The sequence below is a fragment of the Acinonyx jubatus genome, chromosome D4 (assembly GCF_027475565.1).
Source record: "Acinonyx jubatus isolate Ajub_Pintada_27869175 chromosome D4, VMU_Ajub_asm_v1.0, whole genome shotgun sequence".
NCBI lineage: Eukaryota > Metazoa > Chordata > Mammalia > Carnivora > Felidae > Acinonyx > Acinonyx jubatus.
The window spans coordinates 11,704,999-11,731,188 of NC_069391.1; the positions used below are offsets into that span (position 1 = coordinate 11,704,999).

Sequence of the window (26,190 nt, forward strand, 5' to 3'; positions counted from 1 at the left end):
TGTCAAACACACATTGCAGGGAGCTGTGTGCAGTCCGTACAAATTGGAGAGCCGCATATTCCCCCGGCCTTCTGATATTCTCCATTTGAAGCTGAAGAAAAACAGTTGTTAACCTATTAGCTAGGATTTTAAACTCTGCTGAGGCGGTGGAGGGGTAGACTTTGACACAGATAGAAATGTATTCCAGGGTCCAGGAATTTTAAAACCAGGTCCTCCATCCATTTGTTCCGAGGGAGGGGGAAAAAAAAAAAAAACAAAAAAAAAAACCCTCTGTCTCCTGAAGCTGACTGTCTTTCTTTAACAGACACACTGGGGAAACTTGGGGATGTTTCACATCTGGGGACCGTATTGCTTCTCACTTTCGCATTCCTCTCAAAAAGTCTCCAGCTTTTCGGCATGGCCCTGGGGCTCAACCTGTTGGACCGGGATACCTCTCGGTTGGGAGTTTTTCCTGATCAAAAGCATGCCGGAGATGCCGCCGGCCTTCTGGGCATAGCGGCTGGGGTCCGGGGACAATGACTAGTTGGTCTGGGTGAGTCAAATGCTGGGCGATGGCCTCCCTGATCATTTGGTCCCGGTTCCACAGTCTTGGGCAAGCAAGTACTTTGCACTTAACCACGCGCCGGCCTTGTGCCCAGAGCCAGTGGTCCAGGTGTGAACAGGACGCGGTGCCACCTGTGAGGGGCCCAGTGTCATTAGCAGAGGGACAGAAGAAAGAAGCCCGGCCCCGTAGAGCCAGGAAGAGACAGGTGGCTTCCAGGGAAGGGGCAGGGGCCTGAGGGATGAGAAGGATCCATCGGGGAGGCAAGAGCAAGACGGGCACACGAAATGAGCATTTGACCGCGAAGACGGGTGGCACAGGACGGACAGGGCGGGGTCTGTTTGGGGCTAGACAGAAGGGGCTGCTTGTTGTGGGGTGAGTCATGGGGCTGGTGGGGGCAGGGCTGGCCTCGGACAGCCTGCTAAGGACAGTCTGTGGGGCTGGGCCCCGCTCCCCTAGGCGGCGAGCGGACCAGGGAGAGCAGTGGAGAGGCTTTCGTGACATCAGGCTCTCTATCCAGAGGATGCCATGCGGTTCTAGCTGGACAACTGCAAAATCAGGAGAAGATTTTTATTTTAATTTGCTAGTGGCGTACTGCTTGGGGTGGACATCATTCCGGAGATGATAAATTAGCCTCGGTTTTGCTGAGCTGGCCCTGGCCCTTAAATGCACTGAGCAAACCCTCACCGAGCCAGGACACAGGCCCGGTGAAATGCAGGTGGCTGCAGAGGTGAACGCTTCTGTGTGGTCAGAACAGACGTAGCAGGGCCAAAAGCTCAAAGGATAGTGTGGGAGATCTCCCCAGGGAGAGGAGAGCACCCTCGGCCTTGAGGGGATACGTTTCTGCATCTTCCTTCTGCTAGTTGGATATCGGGTCTGATGGAAGGAATGTGGGCTTCTTTGGAGTCAGACATACCTACCTGGGCTTGGATCCTGGCTCTGCCACCTGTTAGCTGTGAGGTCTGGCCTGGGCAAGTCACTGAGCCATGCGGCCTCAGTTTCTTCATCTACCAAATGGGGATTTTTCCCCATTTTTCCCTTCTCTGCAGGGTTGTTGATGTCATTAGAGGCCTTACGTGTAACGCTCCTAGCACAGGCCCCGGTATGTAGCAAGGGCCAAGAAAACAGTAGCCCATGTTGATATCGCGGGACTTCTGTCTCCCGACATCTGGAAGCCCCTCCCCATGACCCCCCCACCTCCTGGGAATGTCACCCAGGCACCCTTGATGGCATCCCCGATGGCTACCCTGGTGTAGGTAGCAGCGAAGCACCCGCCTCCTGCTTCTGTCTGGGCAGAGAATGGTACGCGTCAGCAAAGCTCCCTGCCCAGCCACCAGCCGCATCTGGTGCCCGACCTCCGGCCACCAATGGGATGCCACCTATTCAGACCGAGCAGCTGCACCTGACTAAAAACAAAAGGCACCCCTCCCCCACCCCACTGCCGGCCCTCCTCTCTACCCCCGCCTCTGTCCCCCAAGCGGCTGGGGTCACCCGGCCCCCTCGCAGCCTTCCTCACAGCTGCCTCGCCGCTTTTGTTCAGCATGTGAACTTCCCCATCAGCCAAGCTCCTTGCACGGGAGGTAATCAGGGATCTTGACAAGGCTTCAAACCACAAATGCCACTACAAATTAACCAGCACCACTACAAAATACTACTCCTGTCAACATCAGGGAGGAACGCACCGCTCTTCGGGACCGGGCTGAGATGTCTTTCAGCTCCACACTCACTGCGGAGAAAGTGCCCGGGACCAACCTGAGAGAATGGCCTCGCAAGGTGACCTGTTGAGGGGACCGTAACCTAAGCATCCCCTTTCCGGAGATGATGGCTTACAGACCTAGTGGCAGGTGCCACGGCTTCTCTCAGAGGACCACCTTTGGTCCTGAGTGTCCCCTCACAGATGATGCCTCGGGACGGCAAGTCACGGCATGTCGAGACCCTCCTCTGCCCGACAGCCAGCCTCACTGACTTCCTAACTATGTTGTGTGAGTTTCAGCAAGAGGCTTCAGTTTCTACGTCTATAGAACAGGGATCATGATGGAGCCTCTGTCCAGAGTTTTAGGACTGACTGGGATATTTGGAGTAACACTGGCCCATCCAGGGTGCTCCAAGATAAGAGCCCCCCACCAGCCTCCCTTTCCCATGTGCAAGCACCTCCTTGCCACCTGCTGTGGGCAGGTTGGAAACTTCATCCTCGGCCGTGATGTAGAAAGTCCGCCCTGTGCCGCATCTTGTAAGGAGCGTCCCTCCAAGATTACAGCCTGGAGCATGGAGGTAACTCTGCAGGTGCTCAGGCCTGGAAGGTTCCGGAATGCTGTCTAGGGGCCCAGGGCCCTGCCCAGCGCTGTCGGCACGGAGCGAGTACCCCGGGACACCAGCGCCCAGCCCCTCCAGCTGTCCTTGCTGAAACGCTGAAGCGGAGGCAGGCATTTGATCCTCCCACAGGCAGGACCAGCTCTCAAGGGTGGACGAGAGGACTGCAGGTAATGACAGGAGTTAGGAAACAGGTAGGAGCTGTGCCCAAAAGAGCTGGTTGGGCATTTCAAAGGCGACGCTCTCCGCAAAATATAGCCCCAGTACGGTCCTTTTTGGAGGCATATCAAAAGGAACCTTCTTTTATTTCCATATCTTGCATAATAGCAGCTTTCCAGTCCCGAGGAGTAGAGGAGGCCTACTCTCAGCCCAGAGGCCCTTTGTAAAGCCACAGAACGCTTTGCCTTCCTCTCCCAACCAGGGCTGTCTCATGCACAGGTCAGAGAATTGATGCGGCTACTAGCCAGGAAAATTAACCAGGTGAACTCCTTCCTCCTTAAACAGTGACAGAGTTTTATTGTGAATTTTCTCTTTCTCCCTCTCCTTCCTGGCAACATACCTGGCTGGAGCACATCCCTAGGATAGAGAAATCCCAGGCATCTATCCAGCCTCCCCTTTGGGGACACTGGGGCAGCTTCCTTATGGGCTACACAGAGTCTGACGGGGAAGAGGCAGCTCAGAGCACCATTCGGACATAGGACCCGAGACCTCCAGCTGCCATCAGGCACATCCACTATCTCCAGCCCTCAGAAGGGGGAAGTGCGAGGGCCCTGGCCGCCTCCACACCCCAAGCTTTGTATGCACAGCCTTCTGCTTTCAACAAAGCTCATCGATCGCGTGGGCCTCCGGCATCTCTGTTCTTATGCCTCCCTTGTCATGCCACCAGTCTCTGATTGGGGTCTGGCCTATCTCCCCACTGACTTTGACATTTCACCTTCTGTGTGGCCTTAGGTAGCACCTGTCCCTCCACTCCCTCCTGCCCCTACATTCCCAGCAGCCAAATGGCGATGCTGATTGTGACCTCGAAGCATGTTGAAGGGATAGTCCAAGATGTGTCCCGCTTGGGGACTGAGTAAATCCATGCTTTGCTTCCTAAACAGCCAGCCCCTCCCACTTAGACCACAGGACCCCGCCCTGACCCACAATTGACTTCAGATGAGCTCTTTGACCCTCTTCCGGAGGCCTGTCATCCACTGCCCTATGTGGCCCTGGGCAAGTCTTTGCTTCCCCTCATCTGTGAAATGGGGTAATGACCCTCGTTTCCATCCAGAGGATTCCCCCGGTAAGCAAGCAAGCTGGTTAGACGCCATACCACACAGGCAGGCCGTGCTCTGGCTGTGCCTACTGTGCAGGCTGCCCCCCCCCACCCCGACCCCCACCAAGCACGCACTGCACCCTCTGCTCCAGGGCCGTGCCTCCAGTCAAGCATTTGCCACCCGGAGCCTTGTGCAGGGCACCCGCTCATCCATGCCGCCCAGGTAATTAAGTTGATATTCCAACCCGGCTTCCCCTCCTGACCTTTTGGAAACAATGTGTTTTGCTGCATCAACAAATTAACTGCAAATCAGATGCTGTCCTCATAAATGTGGGCTTCATAGCCAATGAGCATACTCACCTGGCTCACACGGCTGACAGATACAAACGCCAAGGGCCGGGCAGAGGCCAAAGAGTTCCTCTCTTCTCTGGGACTTCCGTGTCAATCACACTTTCGGGCTTACTCTCTCACGTTTACATCGCGCAGTAGTCAGGTGGCCGGGAGCAGTGAGTTCACAACATGGAGGCCTGGGCAGGGCCCTGTGGCTGGCGGTAGGCAGAGGGGGGGAATGCCTGTCCTTAGAAGCCCACCCATCCTCCTCCTCCCATCCAACTTCTACACCAAGGCTTTGATATGTCCCCCCAACCCCTTACCTAAATCCCTCCCGACTGCTCCCAAGAGAAAAGCCACACTCCTTAGCCTGATATTCAAGGACCTATATTATGTGACCCCACCGGCCCATCCAGGGTCCTGGCCTGACCTGTCCTCACATTTATCCTTGCTCTAGCCATGTTGGGCCACCATAGTTCCCCTGTACCATGCACTCGAACTCTCTACCACCCCTATCCAGTAGAGAAGCTCCCCCTGTGGACCTCCACAACCTCCACACCCCTCTATCCCCCCTGCATCATTACCCATTCTATCAGAGTGGGAGGCCTTGGAGGACAGGACTGTGTCGTCTTCACTGATGTGCACTGTTTGTTAAATGAATGAACAAATGAATTTCATACCTCCTTTGGAAGGCACTGGAAAGACATGCTCAAGGAAGGAAGGGGAAGATGTGAGTCACTCTCTCATGCACGTTTTCTCCTAGGCACAGATCTCTAACAACAGATTCTGTCTGCAGACGGATTAGAAAAACCACATCAGAAGGGATTCCAGAGGACTTTGGAAATTTGGGTTGACAATTGTAGTGCAATGCACTAAGAATACCTGCTTGTTTAGTTCCTGCTACTAGCTGTGTGACCTCATACTAGTCCCTTAACCTCTCTGGGCCTCCTGTTTCCTGCCACTATAGCAGAGAAATGATCCTCCTTTAACTTGCCTCACTGAGGGATAGGAGTCTCAGAGGAAAGAGGAGAAGCAGAAATGCTTTGAAAGGAAAACACATCGTATAAATAAGAGAGATTATTATTAAAATCCAGTCACTTTCAACAGTGCCTTGCTGACAATACACTCCCTTGGAAAACCAAGGTCTTCACATCCACGGGACCTTTCTGGGAAGACTTGTCAGTCCAACAGGGGTAGAGGGGATTGGCTGGTCCTGTTCATCATCAGGCGCTGGGCCAAAGCCCCCAAGGCCACAACTGCACTCCTGTTGTAGCATCCTTACACCAGTGCGTGTGACTCAAGAGTTATTTCCATTTTGCGGAAGAGTGAACTGGGACTTGGGTTAAATAACTCACCCAAGTGGCAGAACCAGTATTGAACTCAACTGGAAAACGGCAGAGCTGACACACGAACCCACGTCTTTCTAACTCGAAGTATACCTCTTGGTTTTAGCCCAAATACTCTTTATAAACTAAGAAAGGTGTTTTTCTACGATAGGTCAAATGCCACCAGACCATACATTTCTTAAGGACAGGAACTGTGTCTTACTCTCCTGAGTCTCTGGGCCCTGGCCCCAAGCAGTTGTTCTGCAAACATACGTAGGAGGAATCCTTCCGCTCTGTGAGCATGAATCTGCTTCCCTGATTGGACACGACCTTCAGGAAAACAGGTGTATGTGTTGATGATCAAAACCTCCAGCCCCACCATCCCTCCTACCCTAGCCCAGCTCAGGAAGTGCCAGATGAAATGCTGAATGGAACTCTTCTTAGCAAAAGATTGCCAAAGGCCCAGTCTTTTGAACTCCCTTAAGAAACAGCAGTCAGTGTAGCCGCATTTTGATCCAGCCAGGGAATTGAGGGCCGCGTACAACGTGATGTCTGTGCACAGGTGCCCGGACCTGGCTTTCTCAGTGCTCTGCTCCTTCTGATTTAAGGCTCTTCTGGTTTTGTCTCCACCTACTCCAGCGGTGGGGAGCACATTGGTTCCAGAGTTGAGGCCTGAGACCCACTCCCAGGACTCCCCAGTACCAGTTGGGGCCACGAGCGGGTCGCTTTGCCTCGCTGCAGTCTGTTTCCTTGTACACAGATAGATATGCTCCTCACACTAGGGCCATGCGAAGAGAAGAACAAGCCGGTACCAGCCCTGGACTGGGGACTGCGGTGCAGAGAAGAATGTGAGCGGGTCTCTGCCCTTAGGGAGTAGGGGACAGGGCTCCTGGCCAGCTCTGCAGCCTCCCTGGGCCCCCACTCCCACTGCCAGAGCCCCCGTTTTCTTTTCTTTCTTTTTAATGTTTATTTCCTTATCAGAGCGTGGCCAAAAGAGAGGCAGAGAGAGAATCCCAAGCAGGCTGCGCACCCTCAACGCAGAGCCCAGCGCAGGGCCCGATCCTGCGAACTAGGAGATCGTGACTTGAGCCAAAACCAAGAGTCAGATGTTTAACCAACTGAGCCACCCAGGCCACCCTGCCCCCACGTTCAGTTAGTCCCCGAATCAGCTTCCACGCACTGGGGCCACGTTCTGCAAAGTGGTGTGTTGAGTTTATCCTTCCCCGACTTCTTTCTTCACTCCCTCTTCCCACCCAAATCACCACCACTCACCCTTGTGGCCTCTTCTGATTGTCCCCAGGGCACTCAGCTCTCCCCAGCCTGTGTCCCCAGCTGCCATCCCACCCCAGCAGACTTGGGAAGTTCTCGGAGTGGTGTGTCCGCTGGTGCGTGGCCCTGTGGGAAGTGCCATATACCCCAGCAGTGGGGCCCTAACATAGGTACCACATCACCCTTTCATAGTGACTTTAAATCCCCCTGACTTACTCTGCTTCTGGGTCGGGTGTGATCGAGAGTCTACGTACTCCCCACCATGTATAAATTCAGTTGCAAAAGGACCAGCACTTCCTGGTGACAAAGGGAAAGAAGTTAAATACGAAATCTGGAGAACGAACATTTGTCAAATCTCTGCACGTGCCAGAAACTTTAAGCCAAGGATCTTTTGCTGAGCGCCTATTATGTACCAGCACTCAACTAGATCCCAGGATAAACAGAGAAATGACACCCTGTGTGCTGTGAATACACTGGTAGCAGGGAAGTGCAGGGAGGGACTCCTGGGGGCGGTGACACCTGAGCCAGGCATCAGAGGACAAATATGAGGCGCCCAGGGTGAGACACAAGGAAATGAAAAGGTGCTTCAGGCAAGGGGACCAGTATTGAAGCACTCAGGGAGAACAGGAGGGTAAGCCGAGTGGGATGGGGTAGAGGGGCTGGGGAGGGATGGGGCGGTGGGCGGGGGGGGGGGGGGGAGGGAAACACCAGGGAGGAGACAGCAGAGGTCTGTGGGTGGTGCCCAGTGCCTGGAGGGCTTTGAACGCTGCAGGTAGCGTTTTCCAGGGAAGATTAACAGCTGTTATAGGGAAAGTGAGTCTGTGTTCAAATAAATTGGGAGAAATAGGACATACAAGAAAAAAGTTAATAGGGATTTGCCTGTCTAAGGTGGGTTTTTTACTGCAAGCCTTGGCAGCCTTTGCTGTGCTAACTGGCATTGTGAATCTCCAAAAGGAGCGAGGCGGTAGGCAGCATTTCCCGGACGTGTCAGGCTAGGGAACCCCCTTTTCTTCCTTCATACAATGCATCTCCCGGGATGCACTGGGAGATGCCTTGGGAGACGCTGGCCTTCCGCTGAGATGATTTAAGCTGGCAAATGACACGATTGGGTGTATATATATATATTTTTTTAAGTCCACTCTGGAACAAGCGTGGAGATGGATGGGGAGGGGAGAGGCTGGAGGGGGAGAGACCTGCTAACGGTGATGGTTGCTAAAGTCTGCTGGCGGCACGGTGGGAAGATCTTGGCGAACATGTCTCACTGAATCTCCCTAACGGCCCCCTGGGGTGGGTAATCCACTACCTGCTTTTACAGGTGAGGAAAGTGAGGCACAGGTGGTTATGTCATGGGCCTGTGGAAATCCAAATGGTGGGGTGGGGGGCTGGGGTTCAGCCCAAGACTCTCTGACCCCAGAGGCCGCCTCCTGGGGGTTCTGCCACCCCCGCCTGCAGGGTGGCAATGACTCGGTCAGAGGCGATGAGCGGCAAGGACTGTGGGCTGGAGAACTGGTCATCCAGAAGTAGAGTGGCCAAAAACAAGTGAAGCGGGGCTTGGCGGGGGGGGGGGGGGGGGGGGCGGGGTGACGAGGAGAGGCGGGGGAGGGATGAGGCGGCAGCCTGTGCACACTGCAGGAGGCACCCCTCTCCCTGTCCTTTTACTTTCCCTTGATCAGTGTGGGCTGAGGGGCTCCATTCCCTTTTGCCCCACACTTTTCCTGTAAACATGATGGAGAAGAAATAGGGTGCAGTGGGCTGCCGGGCTCATTTCACTGGCATTTCCACCCGGGTGGCATTTCCAACCCCCGGGTGGGCTCCAGCCAAGGACAGGTCTGTGAGCACGGTTGGGCCCATGCTGCCAGCTAAACAGCACAGGGCCCAGAAAGCCTCAGTGTATCTCCATCCAGACATGCTCTGGACGTGCTACAGGGGGCCCAATTCTCTACCAAGTGCCTCTGCCATCTCTCCCCTTGGGCCACTCTGACAGACCCTGTGCCGGGACCCAGGGACCCCTGAGACATGGCCCCTACTCTCCAGGAGTTGGGTCCAGAGAGTGAGCTCCAAGGCAGGTCTGGTATCCAAAGAATTTCTGCAACCAAATGAGGCTTTAACGCACCGTCCAGGAGAAACCTAGCGGGAGCCTCCCATGCAAGTCACACGTGGAATTCTAAAAATGTTTTAGTAACTACATCGAAAGAGTAGAAAGGAACACGAAATTAATCGTAATGGTATTTAACCAAATAGCCACAATGCTTTCATTTCAACACGTAATCAATATAAAAAATTGTTTAGACGCTTTACATACTTGTTTCTAACTGAGTATCTGAAAGCCAGTGTGTATTTTATACGTACCGCACATCTTAATTCAGACCTGCCACCCATGGCCATCGGCTGCCGAAGGGAGCAGTGCAGGTGTAGACTTTGTGAACCTCCTGGGTGAAGGGGGAGGAACCAACCGGAAGCTTCCCAGGGTTTGCAGGGGGTCGTGGTTTGGTCTAGTGTGAAGGCTTCCTTTCCTTCCTCTGCCTGCCCACCCCCCACACCTGTCTGGGGCATCTACGCACGCAGGCCATTGAAAGGACAAAGCTTGACTTTCAAAATAAAGGGTCGGAGGAGACAGCCAACAAGCCTGTGCTCTCTTGGTTTTTATTCAAATCCTGATTTCAAAAGCCAAGCGTTTTGTTCCATTTTATTTGTTCATCAGACATTTATTTTGCAGATATCCCCCCCCCCCCCCCCACCCAGGGAACAGGGATGAATCCCTCAAGGAAATGAACATTTGAAAGATAGTGCGGGGGAGGGGGCGCTGGGAGGGAGACACCGGGTGATAAGTCCCAGGTAGCAGGGAGCATTGAAGGCAGCCTGTGACCCACTATCTTGAATGACAAGTAGACATTTATTTGCCAGGCAGATCAGGATGGGGTGGGTCATTCGACCCTAAGGGGCAGGCAGGAAACGAGGCATGAGAGTCCAGGGCCATTTGAGGATCTGGCCTGGTGAGCAAGGATGAAGATTGGGAGGGGTCTGTATGGGGCACAAGAGAGCCCAGGTCTTGGAATGCCAGCCCACGGCCTTGCTGAGCTGTCCCCCAAGGAGGCAGGAAGGGCAGCAGAGGTCTCGAGGTTGGGGTGCAACAAGGTCGTATTGCATTTTAGAAGATCCCCCCGGGCCCGTGTGGAGAATGGCTGGAGGAGATCCTGTTGGGAGATGATTACAGTGATCCAGGCCTCAGAAATGCATGCACAGGGTCCGGCGACCAGTTGACATGGGAGTGAGAGAGCGGGAGGCATCGAGGACGATTCTTGGGGTCTGGCTTGGGCGACTGGGTGCGTCCTCTCGTGTGCCGTGTGTGGAAATGCATCAAACCGTCTCCATGTGTACTGATGTTTTAAGTTTCGCTTTAATGCAGCCACAAAGACTCCGTCCCACTCGCCCGCCGCCTCCCAAGATACAGCGCTCGAGGCCCGTGAGTAGCCAGTGGTTCTGCCCTCCGCCTAACACTGCCTGAGCCGTCCTCCCCGCCTGACTAAACCTCGGGAGTTTGAACTCAGCTGCCTTGCAAAACAAAACCGGGAATTGGGTTTTTCAGCTTCCCTCTCTGCGTGGCATGAACCCAAACTTGCATTTCCTGGGCTTCTGTCTCCTTTTCCCCGAACCAGTTTGACGACTTGTAGGCCAGAGCTGTAGGTAGCCGTGGGCCACCGTGTGGTGTGTTTGCTGTGTGTGCGTGTGTGCGTCACTTGAGCACATCTCCTAGGTTGACTCCTGCTTCTAGCCAGTGAGCTTTAAAGCCCAGCTCCAACTGCCTTTCCTCACAAAGGAAGCAGAAGTCTGGCAGCAGGGGTCTCATTCCTGCCTGCTCTTGGTTTGGAAATGCGTTTGATGTCCCTTGGCGAGGGCAGAGGCTACGCCCAGAGAATCTCGAGCTAGCTCGGATGGAGACAGGGCCTCCTGTTCCAGGCCTCACGTGGAGCTCCACCTTGCCCAGTGAAGTCCCAAGTCAGGGCGACAAACCCACCGACACCTTGGAATGGGGTGGGCGAAGCAGAGAGACCTATCCAAGTTGTTTTTGTTCTTGTTTTTAAGTTTATTTATTTGGGATGGGGGGAGCACGATCAGGGGAGGGGCAGAGAGAGGAGAGAGCAAGAATCCCAAGCAGGCTCTGCACTGCCAGCGTGGACCCCAATGCAGGGCTCTAGCTCGCAAACCATGAGATCATGACCTGAGCTGAAGTCAGACGCTTAACCGACCGAGCCACCCAGGTGCCCCCCCATCCAAGGTTTTTAAAGACAAATGCCATGGAAAAGTATTGGGTGTGGGGCCCCGTTTTCCTTAGAAACTCAGACTTGGGCTATGCTGAGGCATAACCACTTTAACGGGTTCCTTCAAAGTGGAAACTTGCCAGGACCGTTTGGTGAGGCCTGTTTACCAAGAGAAGAGTTTCTATGTCTCAAAGCAGACTCAAAGCAGCAGTCTCTATGTTCAAAGCAGCCACCGCTCCTGCAGCCCAGCAAGAGGTCAGGTTCCCATCCAGCTGCGACCAGAGTGCCCCACAAACCCACATCCCAACCCCTGCTCCCCCTTTTCCAATGCACACATCCAAATTGATCTTGTGACACGTGGCAGCCGAGGGGTGCAGGTGGCCAGGCCCTACCGTGTCTGTTTTTAATCCTTGCACACGCCCAGCATTGATTGGGTGGCCGCTCTCTGTGCGGATGTTGGAAAATTCTGTGGTGCTCTTTTCCTTCCCTTCCCTCCTGTGTGTAGGAGTTAGAGGGCAGGGGTGGAGGTAGGGGGGCGAGGGCAGTGGGGACTTAGATACCTTCACCTAAAGCACGCTCAACCAACTGAGCCACCCAGGCACCCCACCTCTCTCCCTTTAACACACCTTCTGGGGGCACCTGGGTGGCTCAGTTGGTTGAGTGTCCGACTTCGGCTCGGGTCATGATCTCACGGTCCATGAGTTCAAGCCCCGCATCAGGCTCTGTGCTGACAGCTCAGAGCCTGGAGCCTGCTTCAGATTCTGTGTCTCCCTCTCTCTCTGACCCTCCCCTGTTCATGCTCTGTCTCTCTCTGTCTCAAAAATAAATAAACATTAAAAAAAAAAAAAAAAACACCTTCTGTCTAACATGCCCTCATTCCCCAGAGGCCTTGAGAGAGAAAACATAGACGATCCTTGTAAAGCACCGAGCACAGTGCCTGCCACACAGCAGTGGCTCGTACTCTTAACAGGCTTTTAAACCTTAGAACTTCCTTTTTTCTTTTAATGTTTGTTTGTTTGTTTGTTTGTTTTTGAGAGAGAAAGAGAGAAACAGAGTGTGAGCAGGGGAGGGGCAGAGAGAGGGAGAGACACAGAATCCGAAATGGGTTCCCGTCTCTGAGCTGTCAGCACAGGCCCAGACGCAGGGCTCAAACCCACAAGCTGGGAGATCATGACCTGTGCCGAAGGCGGTCGCTTAACCGACTGAGCCACCCCTGCGCCCCTGAACCTCAGAAGTTCTAAGGAGTGACTCAGTTTCTTAGTGACTATCATTTGCCGAGGATTTTTTATAGTCAGCAAGTAATCCTAGCTGGGCCTCACAGTAGCTCTGTGAAGTAGACATCATCTCCGCCCATTTTAGAGATGAGAAAACTGATGCTTGGTAACCTAACCCAAGTCCCTCAAATGCAGAAAGGGGTCACCAGACTCTAGAACCCCTGGTCTTTTTGGCATGCTGAGCTCTTCCAGGACCCTCCACCTGCAGTTCCATGGAATCTGCCTTAGTGTGAAATACTGGGCCAGAGCCTTTGATGGAGAAAAAGTAATCATTAGCAGTGAGCTGGGCTTTCTGTGGAATCTCTGGGGTAGTGTTGGGGCTTGGCAAAGACACAGAGGTGAAGAGAATTAACAATTACGTACTGAGCGCCTTTTCCGTGCCTAGGACTGTGCTGGGCCCTTGTGTGATTATGGTCTCATGTGTCCCCACCACAGCCTGGAGGAGGCAGAGCTATTTACCCAGCAGGCAGCCGAGACCACAGAGATGCTAAGAGGCCAAGCTGGCCGCGGAGCCCGGGCCTGCCTCTCCACACTCCTCACCAAGCAGCCTCTCCTTCAGCCAGCCCTACAGAGGGCTGCCCTCAGAATTCCCTGTAGAGACCTGGGATCCAAGGCAGGCAGGGACTCTCTTGCAAAGCGTGATCCGGGACAGGACTGCTCCTGCTGGAAAAGCTCAGGTATTGGAGACAGCTCCTGTGGATTCTGTGCGGTCTCACCAGCGTGGGGATCCGTGTGGACTGGGGGAGGCCCAGCCACACCCACCGGCAACTGAGGACTTGGGAAGGCGAACGTTACCCCAAGAAACACTCGAGTAGTACCCTCCTGTGCCACTGCTCTGGTGTAGGAAGCGAGCGGATCGGTACCCTGGGCTCTGCCCACCCTGCGTTATGGTACCCTCGGGGCAATGTGCCTGGCAGAACCATTTCTCCTGAGCTTGGAAGTCGAAGAGGCCTGACCCGATTTGCATCACAGGTTGGCAATTCCTGACTGTATAACTTCAGGCAAGACGTTTAATTCTCGGACCCTTAGTTTGATCATCTGTAAAATAGGTTCAGCAGCCCCCGGCCTGGTGAGGGTAGTGAGATCACATGTGTGTGGTGCCTGGCATGAGGTGGGCATGTATACCACACTTCTGCCACCCCACACACCCTCTGCCAAGCAGGGTCACTATGGGACTAAATTGGGGGTCCTGGAAGGCTCGTGCTTTCTGGGCCCAGCAGCGCCCCGTGCCCCGGAATCTGCCCGCTGAGTGTACCCGTGTAAGCCTTTCCAGTATGCACCGCTGTTGCTCCGGGTGACCCTGGGAGACACGGGGCCCCTCGAGGGCCTTGCAAAGAATGGCCCGACCGGCTCTCCTGTCAGGAGCCTCTGGCCCCCAGCCGGGCTTTACCGTGTACTTGGCCACAAACGTCTGGTTAGCAGTGCGACCGTTGGCCCCGGGGTGGCAGGAGCATGGGGGCTAGCCGTTCAGCCCTCCTGGAAGAAGCTTTGTAGCCAGGCACCTGTGGCTGGAGTTCAGATGTTACCAGAGGATTTAGATTTTCTTTTTAACAAGAAGAGAAAGGAAAGAGCAGAAGAAAGCCTTGCCAGTGTCTGGTGGACTAGGGGGAGTGGGCTGGGGCGTGCAGGGGAGAGGCAGGCTGTGCCCAGCCGCATGTGAAGCACTTTATAAGCTCTGTATTTATTATTTCTTGCTCACCATTAAAATCAAATGTACTCGGTGCTTTTGTATTCAATACACATTTAACCCTGCCGACTTAGATTTCTCAGGTTTTAAATCCAGTGGGGAATTGGCTGGTTTCCCAACTTTCCCCACAAGTCCCCCTTGAACAGAGCTCAAAATCCCTGTTTAGCATTTTCTCCCCTGGCGCTGCTGGGATCCCAACACTGGAGGGGCCGGTGGCTGTGGTGCGTGCATGTGTTTTCTTCCCCCTCCCCCAGCCCCCGCCCCTGCTAAGCACCCCCCAAAGACAATGTGATCGCTGAAATCTGACGGGCCAGTAGTCGGCATCGTCTTGTGATTCGGGCTTCATTAAACCATTTTGTCTGTGTGTGTGTGTGTGTGTGTGTGTGTGTGTGTGTGTGTGCACGCGCGCGTGTGTGTGCCTGGTTGCGGCTCCAGCTGAACGTCTGTGGCCGTGTGTGATTCGTGCACGTACCTTCGACTCTCGTGAGTGTGTATTTGTGAGGCTGAATGCCGGCGCCTGGAGGCCTCCGTGCGTGTCTCTGGATGGTTGTCTGTGAGTGTAATTTGTGTCTGGCTTTGTCCACACCAGTCAGGTGTGTGTGACTCTGGGTGTGTCTGTAGCTGTGCAGGTGACTGACTGTCTCCGGGTCTGTTGTGCCTTCCTCTCCCTCCCCCGCCTCCCTGCCTCCCCGCTCCCCTCCCCCACCCCCTCTCCCTGCTCTGTCTGTTTTATCATCCCTAATGAAGCAGTCTTCTCCATCGATCCTGCTGATTGCCAACCCATTCCTTTTGTTTGTTGGCGCTGAGCCATTCGGCGGCACTCTGACAGCTCAGCTCGTCTAATTAGCTCTGTTGTTCTTTTTCCCCATGTTTCACCACGTTGCAAGTTCAGTTGAAGTTGCCACAAACTTAATCCCCCCATTTCAGCCACAAGTTCACATTCCAAACCCGCCTTTATTGTAGCGAGGAGCAGCCGTGTGCGAAGAGGACAGGCTGGCAGGCCTTAATATCTGACCTTTCCCGAAACCCCCCACCCCGGGACCTCTGGGGCAGGGCAGAACTGCTCCGTCAGCCCACGCTGCACATCCGCCTTTGTGCTGAACAGTCTGGGGGAGCGTTCCAACCCCGTGATCCTGCTGAGCAGCAGCGAGAGGGAGAGGAGTCTGGCTCTGTGCTGGGAAACCAGTTCAGAGTTTGAGCGGACGTAGCCTGGACGTCTGCTTCGGAGCAGACACGGTTCTGATAACCGTGGTAACAATAATAGCAACGTTATTATGCGCTTCTTAGATTCCAAGCAGCAACATTCACCTGTACCTCAAAGTCTTGCTGAGTGACCACTGTAACACTACACACGGAGCAGGATGCTAGGCAAGGGTCATCCTGGATGGCATCTTCGAATTCAGAGATAGCCCACCCTCCTCCTCTTTTTTGTTACTGATAAGGTCACGGGGAAGCCCGGCTGGTGCCAGACTCCTTGCTGGTGCTTTCCCGCGACCATCTCATTGGATCCTCATTCAGAGTAACCCTGGTGGGGGGGAGGTTGGATCCTCATTCAGAGTAACCCTGGTGGAGGGGGTGGGGGGTGGTAATGGGGTGGGGGGAAGACCACAAGTGTCGTGGAATGCACTTGGCTGTTACCGTGTGTCTGATTTGCCAAACAAGGCTGAGATCAGACTGGCCACTCCACAGGAAAAACTTCGGTTAGATCAGACATGCAGAGACCTGAGGGCTTGATGAGACTCTATAAAGACTTGTCTTTCATGCAGCCAACTTCTGTAATCTGTGTTCCTCAGCCATTGTGCTGTGTTGCCCACAAATTGCTGGGGGGTGGGGAGCAGAGGGCTCAGGAAAGGGGGGGCAATAAACGGAGTATGTGTGTGCTCTTCCTTGTCTTGTCTGAGGACCTCAGCAAATTGTGGCATTGTATCCACTTTGGCCCTTCATCTGCAGAGAGAGAGCCAGCCCTCTGCATGGGGACGTCCAGGCATTTTTATTGGCAACAAAAGTCACAGATAGACTTTCTTGGTTTAGCTGTCTCCAGTCCCTCTCTGGCACTGGAAGTGTTCAGAGATGATGGGGCCAAAATTAAAGCCACGTAACGTGGACTGGAACAGACGAGGATCCTTCTAAGGACACCTAGAAATTCTTAGCCTAACTCCCATCACAGGCTCTGGTGGGGGAGGAGGGAGGTGTCCTTTTCTGTGGGCCCACATCTTGTTGCCACAGGCCAGCTGTGGATTAGGAAGCCGTATGCTTCCCCGTCACGCACCCCCACCACCGACCCGACCCTCAAGCTAGGTCCCCGTGAATGTAGGAGCCCCACGGGGTGTGTGGCATCCAGGCTGAGCCGTGCTCAGGAGGACTGCACGGACACAACCTGGGGAACAGAAAAATGATTTTTATTGGTGCTCGGTGATGGCTATCACTTGCTTTATTCCCCGTTCCTCCTCAGGAAAATAAGCATCCTGTAATTCAGTTGTAAAAAGAAGGAAATAAGCACGTGTACCCTAGAAATAAAGCCCGAGTGAAACCTTTTCATTGTACGAAACCAGTTTCAGGGTTCTAGAAGAAGGCGAGGGGGGACTTACCATCAAGGAGGGCCTCCGCATCCCGGTCCCGCGTGGAGGGTGTCTGGTCGAACTCCCACGGCAGCCCCGCAAGGAGGGGGCAGGTGGAGCCGTCCCCTCCTTGCAGATGAGGAGACCAAGCTCTTCAGAAGAACCTTTCCCACTTAAATAGGCCACGGATTTCCCGTGCGGGTATCTGCTGCACACTCAGTGCCACGTTCTCACGAGAAGCAGAGGCTTTGTAGCCTGTACTATGCAAATGCCTCCACGTTTATTTTGGGGCTGCTCATCTAGATGTGTGGAATGTCCCTGTGTGGCTTTTCCAACTCACTCCTTGGGGACTTCCCTCTGTGCCCGCTGCAGGTGCGCCCTCCCCGTCCACATGTGGTAAAGAGACCAAAGAGCAACATCACGGTGGAAGGCCGGAGGACGTCCGTCTCAAGCCCCGAGCAGTGAGTACCCCGTCGCTCGCCTCCCCTCTGTCTGCCAGAGCCCAGTGGGCCAGGCCTTTGCGGGGTCCACGCTGCAACCCTGGCCTTTGAAAGGCTTCCTGGAGCCCTGAGCGGGTGTTTCAACAAAGAGGTCAGTCGGGGAGCTAGGCTTGATCTTCCGCATCGGCGTTTGCTCGCAGTTCTCATGCCGGCGGGAGGCCCCGGAGGCCTCCAGCCAGGCATCTGGGCTGGGTTTTGAGTGGTGACACCCAAAGCGTACTCAAACAGGCTCAGAAGAAGGTTCCAGGCCTTTTCTTATGCCAAAGGTATAAGGTCAGCAGGAGAGAGCTAGGAACCTGGTCAAGGAGCTGACCCATTTAACAAGGGCCACCACCCTCCTAGGCCTGGGGTGCTCGAGGTCTCTAAAGCTTGGCTTTACACCCAGGACAGTCCTTATCCGTCGCCCCACACCCGTCAGTACTTTTGCTCACCTGTGCCATAGCATTTATTTTACTAGGGCTTGGCTTTTCCACTTCCCCTCGGGCCCAGAGTTCTGCAGGCAGGCGCTGGGTGTTCTGCCCGGAAGCCAGCAGAGGGCCTGACTCAGAATCGGTGCAGGACAGATGCTGGATAGACGAGGGAGACGACAGGTGGGCAAGCAACGCCTGAGATTGAGCTGCCCGGATGATGTGAGGCTTAAAGCGGCACACGGCCCCAAGTCCCGAACTGTCTGGAGTGCTTCCCTTTGTCCCCAAGGCCCACAGCCCTGGGGCTGTCCCCAGACAACTCAGCAGCTACACACCAGCTTCCTGAGATGCTTTGAAAAAGTCCACGAAAGCCTCTCAGTCTAGGGTTTATTAGGGGAACCAAAACTGTTGCCCCGGGGACCCTGAAGTCCCTTGGCTGAGGCGAGGAACGTGCCTCCTGTCTGCTCTACCTTCACAAAAGTTGTCAGGAAACAAGCTAAAGGAAATGGCAGGCCCTAGCCAGAAAAGAAGCCAAAAGGAAGAAGAAATTCTGAAATGGCCACTGTGGCCTAACCCAGGTTGCAGCACACTTGAGCTCTTCCAGGATTTCTGGTTTACAGTATGGCATTGGTGGAGGCCACCGTGTTGTTACAGAACCAGCCAACCTAGGCCTACACAACCTTGCCCAGAAAGCAATGGGAGATGGCCTGTGTGTGTGTGTGTGTGTGTGTGTGCACGCGCAAGCACGCACATCTTGAGAGATGCTTGGTTATGCGAACTGTGGAAGAGAGGAGTCCTGAAGTTGGTTGTAGGTACAACTTGTCCTCTGCACAATAGGACGGTGGGAATCTTAAGGAATAGTTTTGGCCCTGACTGGCATGGATTATGACTGCCCCCGTGTGGAGAAAGTCCTCCATGGCTCCAGAGTTCCTCAGACCCTGAAGATTTCTCCTTAGGAAGAGATGAAATTCGTTTACTTTCCTTTAAAACCACGTCTTTAAAACCGGGCTAAACCTTTTAGACACCGTGCTGGGATAGAGAGTTGTGGGTCTGTAGATACTGAAATGCAAGCCTAGAGTCGCCGTGCATGCCCAAGAGCACCCAGAGCCAGCAACACTCCACGTTTTACTGAAAACCATTTCCTATTTTGTGACCAGGGCACCAATTAGAGGTTAGAATTCCTGATTTCGTTCATTTACGCCGCTGCTGTCCCAGCCCAGTGATAGGGGAAGCCTCTTCAGTCCATGCCCCAGAGCCAGCGTCTGGCCATCCCATCATCCTTGTCATTAGTCCAACTGCGCTGGTATCACTTTTCATTTCTTTGTGCAATACGCCTTGTTTTAGGTTTCTGTTCCGGAAGCATTTGGGTTGAAATGAACCAGTGGGAACACGGGCGCTAGTTCACTGGCAGTGATAGAACGCAAATGGCAGGTTCTCTGTCCGCCACGGCAGCTCCAGCCCTGCAGGTGGTAGAGAAGTACATTTGGGGATGTTATTCCAAGAGTTTCTGTTCGTATTTTTTTAGTGGGGGGAGGGGTGCTGTTCTCCCCTAATACCAGCGACATTTCTGGTGCAACCAGGGTATTTTCCTGCATCTCTTCCCATGCTGCCTACCCATCCCCCCCACCTCCCCACCCCCACCCCCCCCCCCCCGCCCCCGTTGTGCTCCTCCACTTCCAAATGCCATGTCACAACAGCACTTGGATGTGTTTTTCTCAACTGTCATCAGCTCCAGCTGGCAAGACCAAGTTCTTGAAACACAGGAAGCATCCAGCGGAAAATATTTTAATAAAACAGACTCCTCATAAAATATTGTTCTGGGGGGGAAAGAAAGCAGCTCCACCAATCTGTCAGCATTGTGTTGGGAGACACGAGAAGACAAGCCGGCAGGCAGGAGCCAGATCCTAATGGGCCTTTGTTGCCGGTGGTTCCGTGTGGGGCACGTGGACTCGGTGCCTGGCCCTTTAATCTGGCCTGGATTTTCTGGACTCAGGGATCTTTGTCTCCGCTGGGAATATCAAAGTGCATCGGCAACTTAGAGGGTTCGGACGGCAGCAAGAGACAGGAGATCTTTGAAGTGGAGCGAGAGGTTCCGTCCTCCCGGCTTCTGCCCCAACTCTCACTTCCAAATAGACCATTAAATAATTAACTTTGTGGACGGCAAGATGGAGCTGATTAACAATAAGACAGTCTCCTTGGCCTCCCGCAGCAGCTCGGAGTCTGGAATTCATCAAGGCCCAGGAATATCGGCTGCCAGCTCTCTGGCTGGCCCACCCGTTGGACTCTAGTTCTTTCTTTCCAGATGATGTCCATCTGTCCATTCATGCATCCATTCATTCAGCAAATAGCTTCAAAACCCTACCAGGTGTGAGCTATTTGGGACCTTTTAAAGACGGCCTTTAAAGAGAATCCCCGTGCCGATTCTTTTTTGACTTGCGTTTCCCCAACATGAAATTTTCTCCTATGTCAAATGCTCTTTCCGAAGCAAAGGTGGGTGTCCCAGCCCCTGACAACCGTCTGATGACAACTGGAGGAACACTTCAGGAAGATTTCTGGGGAAAACATTCCCTCTGTTTTTCAGTTAACACCAGCTAATTAATATTCAGTGACTATTTCTTCTCCAGAAGTACTAGCTGCTTCCATTATTATTCGGAACGTGCTGCCGGAATGCCCTGAGGATTCCCCAGGGTGAGAGCCAGGGCTGGGAGGGGTCAGGCAGTGCGGGCTGGGGGTCAGAGACCAGTTAGCAGCAAGCACAGCCCAGCGCCTGTTGTGTTCTAGGCCCTCTGCAGCGGGTATTTGTTTCTTCTTCCACCGAATGGGAACTAGGGCTCAGAAAATGCATCTGACCGGTGTTCCCGGGGTCATCTGGTCAGAAGGTGGCAGGGCCAGGACTCCACATGCTACTTGATTTCATTCTCTCCGCTACACTCTGCCGCCCACGGGGTCCCCTCGTCATTTTGGTGATAATGTGTCCTAAGATGAGTTGCCCCACGCGCTACCCTTTCTGTCTGGCTCCTGGAAGTTGGGATCTAGAGCCGTTCAGTCGTCTTCCTGGCAAAGAAGCAGTGTCCCCTGGTGCCTGAGTGCTTCTGCCTACGACCTTTACTGAACCATCCCTTAAGCTTGAGAAAGGTAGGTGGTGGCTTTCCCCTCTCACAGAGAAACTGAGGCTCAGAGAGAGATCTTCTAGAACTGGCTGAAGGTCTCTGGGCTAGAAAATGGTGCGATCGACCGTCTGATAACACAGGCCTACCCCTTCTTCGATACCATCAAGCTTTTTGGTTACGAACCTAAGTATGACCATGAGTTACTGTGAGTAATGAGGACAGTGGGGGTTGCGGGGGGCACGAGGAGTTTCCCATCTCCCGCCTGTTAAAGGCTATTTCGGCCGCAGTGTGCATGGCTGTCAGGCCCCAACTTATTTTCCCTTTGGCCTGCCAGGGATCGGAGAATTTCTCATCCAACGTGACGCTTAGAAGGAGCCGGCGGCAAACTCTCAAAGGCAGCGCTGGGCTCAGTACCGCCTACCCCTCAGGATGGCTCTCGGTGTGCAGACAGAGGAGTGGCCTGCTGGTCCCCAGGTGCCTCTGGCGGGCCAGGCTGCTCGTCATCTGTTCCCCGTGGTGGGGGCCGGGCAGTGGCCCTCGCAGAGTTGCTGAGGGTACAGACAGAGTCACGTACAGCCTCCACCTCGCTTAATCTTCACGACAACCCAGAAGGGTAGGGCTGTCTTCTGAGCCTTAATGGCGAAGAGGCTTGCAGTCAGTATAGATCAGAGATGAGCCCCGTGCCGACCAGCTGCAGAGCCTGAACCCTTTTGACGGCACACCTTTGTCTCCCCTCCAGCGGGCGAGCCAGGCACCACCCCCACAGGAGTCCTGACTGGCTGCAGGCCGCTTATTTGAAGTTTCATTGTACTGAGTAGGAATGGTCAGGATTCAGGCACCGAGGGCCCACCAGCCATTGCCCTGCTCACCTCGCTGGCCAGATCTGTACAGCCTCTGCTCTTTTCAAGTGATTTTGTTTGTCTATAAAAATAACCCCATAACCTTACAATCCAGAAGTTGGGCAAAAGAGACAAGATCATTCTGAACCTCCCTGCCTACCAGCATTTCTGCAGGTTCCCCTCCGCTCTTTTTCCTATATATATCTTGTAGAGCTGCAGCGTCCTTGCAGTATTCCGTCCTGTGGACTTGCCCGTGTCCTTGTAACCCCTGCTGTGCGTGACTGTGCCAAGATCACATTTTGCGTCCATGTGTGGGCCGCCTCACCACGCCCCCTCCTATTGGATCTGTACACTGCTCTAGATTGGATCTGTAGACACGAAACGCCAGAAAAAAATGCCCCTGCTTTTAAAGCTTTTCTCATCTGATATCGTCATAAGGAATGGAATGATTAACAACTACCATTAATGCTGGCCAAGCACTTTATATACACCGTTTCATTTCATCCTCGCAAGAAATCTTGGGAGTGAGGGTAAGGTATCATTAGCTCTATATTATAGAAGAAGTAGCTGAGACCCTGAGAGGTTGTCACTGCCCTGTACCCTTACCCAGTCATAGAGGCAAATTTCTAAATTGCTAAATAACTTGCTGAAAGATTTGTACCACTTTACACTCCCACCAAAACTCTGGACTGCCTGCGAATCTGAGTCTGGGGGAACCCAGAGGAGCATGTGGCTGCATTAGGAATCCTTTTTTTAAGTTTGTTTGTTTGTTTATTTACTTATTAATTAGAGAGTGCAAGTGAGTGAGGAAGGGGCAGAGAGAGAGAGAGAGACAGAGAGAATGAATCCCAAGCAGGTCCACACTGTTAGCACAGAGCCCCACGCGGGGCTTGAACTTACGAACCATGAGATCATGACCCGAGCTGAAACCAAGAGTCGGATGCTTAACCGACTGAGCCACCCAGGTGCCCCAGGAATCCTTCTGACCAAGGAGAAATTCCGCAGGCTGTGCTGGCTGGGCTCATAGTCTGTGCACCAAATGGCCAGCCCCCGCTGCTTTGGAATTTGTAGAGTCTGATCATCCAAATTGCACTGCGTGACCCCAGCACCCAAAGCCCCAGAAGATTAAAATAAGATCAGAGGAAGCTGCCAGAAGCATTTAGTGAGAGCTCTACCCACAGACGAGGTCTCAGAACACTGCAGTTGTATCTCTTTGGGCCAGGTGCACACGTGCTCTGGCCAAAGACAATGTTCCACACCCTGCCATGTCCTCAAGACCAGGGCTCAGCACAGCCCTGGTGGTGCTGGCCACAGAGCACAGCGGGTTAGAGCCCCGTTCCCTCCTACCCAGGCCCAGAGCTGCCCCAGGGGTGTGGTTGGTGAACTGTTGCCAGGGCAGTGGCCTAGGACTCTGGTGCCAGGGACAGACCTGGGTCAGCATCTTGCCCACTAGCTGCCAGCCAGAGACCCTGGGCAAGACTTTTTGCCTTTTTCTTCTTCTTTTTTTTTTTTTTTAGAGAGCATGAGCTGAGGGGCAGAGGGAGAGAGAGAGAGAGAGAGAGAGAGAGAGGGGGGGAGAGAGGGAGAGAGGGAATGACAGAGAACGAACGAACCCCAAACAGGCTCCACACTTAAGACCAGGGACCCTGGGATCATAACCTGAGCCGAAACCAAGAGTCGGATGCTCAGCCAACTGAGCCGCCCAGGCGCCCCTGCCCCCCCCCCTTTTTTTTTTTTTTAAACACAGTGCCTGTTCACATCCCAAAGAACATGATTTGGGAAACTGCCCACAGGAGCCACACTGGCATGCTAGGTTGGCGGGGCACAGCGGTCTCCCCTCCTGCAGGGACTGCTGCTGTCAACAATCTGATGCCCACCCTGTTGCCCTCCCCCATCAGCTGCCTCTCCCTCCCATGCCCACAGCCCCCTGGCTGCCCCCCCCCCCATACCACACTGACCTGCCCCTTGTATTCTCTTTACGTCACACACACAGGGGTCTAGGAGCCCCTCCAGGGCAAGGGCCATGTGCCCTTTGGCTTTGACTCTTCAACTCCCAGACCGGAGCCTAGCTTAGGGCTCTGCTCGGGGACATTTACTGAATGAATGGACAAGGGAATCACTGAAGGCTTATAGCTCATAGCACCCTGGAGATGGGGAAGGGATGTCAGTTAACCACAAATGTGGAAAGAGCGCCTACTGTGTGCCAAATATGATTGGGTGTGACTGTGAAGCTACCAGCACCTGTCCCGCCCAGGCCATCTAAGAGCCAGAAACTGCCATCAGCCCCAGGAGCAAGTCTCCCAAGATGCCAGCTGGGCCCTGGGCCCCAGGGGTAGGGACAGCTGTCTCGGTACTGACCCCCTGGCAGCCTGCCAGGACCCACTCCCTGAGCAGCCAAGAGTTCAAACCCTGGAGCAGAGGGTCCCAGACCCAATTAGCAATGTGAGAGAGGCCCCTGACCCCACTCAGGCCCCCCTCCCCTCTTCAGCAGTAGGTTCTGGGCCCTGGAGACAAAGCCACACAGCAGAAGTCAGATGTGGAGCCTGAGCCCAGACCGGAAAAGAAGGAACTGCTGAGGAGTCCCCAGGGATACGCAGCGGCCCAGGCAAACACAGGTCTCCCTTGTCCCCAGCCACTTCTGCCTACCGCTCAGAGGGAAGGAGCCCTCCCAGGAGCTGTCATGACAGGGAGAGTTAGTTCCAGCTGAGAACCCAAGCCTTTAGCGCACCCCCGGGAGAGAAGGTGCCCCACCCCCAAGACCTGCTGCTTTCAGCCTCCTTTGAGAGTTTCGCCACCTCTCCTGAGCCCCTCCCTCTTCCAGGAGCCCCGTCACCCTTTCTCAGGGCCTGTTTCAGGCCCAGCACTTCTACATGTCACCTTGGTTAACCTACTCTCCCCGCCCCCCACCTGCCCCCAAAAGTCATCACGGCTCAGGTGTGTTCACCTGTTCAGCCAGTGAAGGAACCAAGGCTCTAACAGGCGGAATGGTGGCCTTAGATCCAGGATGTGCACCTGGGTCTGCAGGGTCCCATGGCCACGTCCACTGCTTTCTCACCAGACACCCTGTCCTCCACCACTGCTCCCAGGGCCCCCACAGGAGACTCAGGCTCAGGGCAGGCAGAGGCGGTCCTTGGGGTGAGGGCTACTTGTTGTTTACAGTCTACACGGTTTCTCTTCTGGGTAGGAAACGTGTAGATGGTGTCCCCACCCCCGTCTTCTCTCTACCAAAGAGCCTGAAGAATGGGAAGGTGAAGCCCGGGTCCTGTGTTCGGGCTTCTCTGCCCATGAGAAGGACTGGGAAGGACTTCTCAGGGCATCTCGGGGATGGGTGTGGAACATGTGAAGTTGACACTAGTGATTTTTCAAAAGAAGGGATGAATGAATGAACATAAACGTTGACAGACAGATGGAATGATGAAGAATGGAAAGATAAAGGGTACAGCCAACCCTCTCAAGAGAGAAAGAGATGAGGCCAAGCCAGTAAGGCCCCCTCCCCAGTCCTCACATCACCCCCTAATCTGGCACATCACCTCAGTCCTCCTGTGGGTTCAAGGCCCTCCTCCACCACCTGGTCCCTACCAACCCTGCCAGTCTTTTCTTGAAACTCCTGCCCTGACCTCAAGCCCCTTGTGCCCACTCCTCCCAGAGACCCCTCCAGGCCATCCTGCAGCATCCATACTCAGCATTGGAAGCCCAGCTCCCACATCACCTCCCGAATGGAGCCTCAACCAAGAGACCCTGAACCAGGGGTACCCCCCTCCCCCACTGCCCTCTGGCAGGGCACGTTCCCAGTGGGGTGAGAAAAAGTTGATCTCACACCCACCCATCCCCACCAGACCAGTTGACCTGACAGGAAGAACACCCTCTGCTGGTGATCTTGACTCATGACAGCAGTGATTCAGTCTTCCTGTTTTAGAGTAGATCATCACGTACAACTGAGTGCAAAGATCCAGTGTCCAGCAGGTTCTGTATCTGTCTCCAGTTCTTCCTCCCTGAGAATGGTCCTAGCTCTTAACCCAGGTCACACAGAGAATAGCTCCAGTGCAGTTCTGGAGCTTCCCTTGGGGGCTGTGCACCAACTTGTTTCCCCCAAAGACCCTCTGACTTGCTTCAGGGCTCTGTTCTATTGTTTTCATCTATGCGTATGCCCGGGTGTGGTCTGGAGTCTTGGTCCTGTGTTATGGTGATGGAGAGATGGCGTGGGAGTTCTGGAAGGCAGCTACGCTCACCCCTGTACCACCAACACATGGCGTGGGAATTGTGATGTGCTACCACAGGCCCAACTGACCCGAACCCTCTAGGTTAGGGGACCTAACCCTGACCTAACCAGTTAGGGGACCACTAACCCTGACCAGGAAAGCCTTTGAAAGCAGGAGCCACCTTATATTCGTCCTTGAACACCTAGGGAAGACCCTACACCAGATGAAAATGCCCAGACTCTGTCTGTTAGCAGGTGAATGTGGCATATGGATAGTAATTGAGTATGTACTATCCCTGGGCATGAGGCCAAGCCCTTTACGAATAAT

General features: G+C 54.1%; 1 protein-coding gene across 16 annotated transcripts in view; it reads left to right on the top strand.

Annotated features, from left to right (window-relative positions):
* DENND1A (DENN domain containing 1A) overlaps nt 1-26,190 on the top strand; it is a 508,124-nt gene that overhangs the window by 469,385 nt on the left and 12,549 nt on the right. For 14 of the 16 annotated variants that reach the window (XM_027035064.1, XM_053204646.1, XM_053204645.1 and 11 more), the window contains 2 exons: nt 10,437-10,493; nt 17,181-17,269. In XM_027035064.1, coding sequence (XP_026890865.1) covers nt 10,437-10,493; nt 17,181-17,269 — 146 coding nt within the window. The remainder of the gene's footprint in view (nt 1-10,436; nt 10,494-17,180; nt 17,270-26,190) is intronic. The other 2 variants (XM_053204638.1, XM_053204642.1) reach the window with 1 other exon arrangement.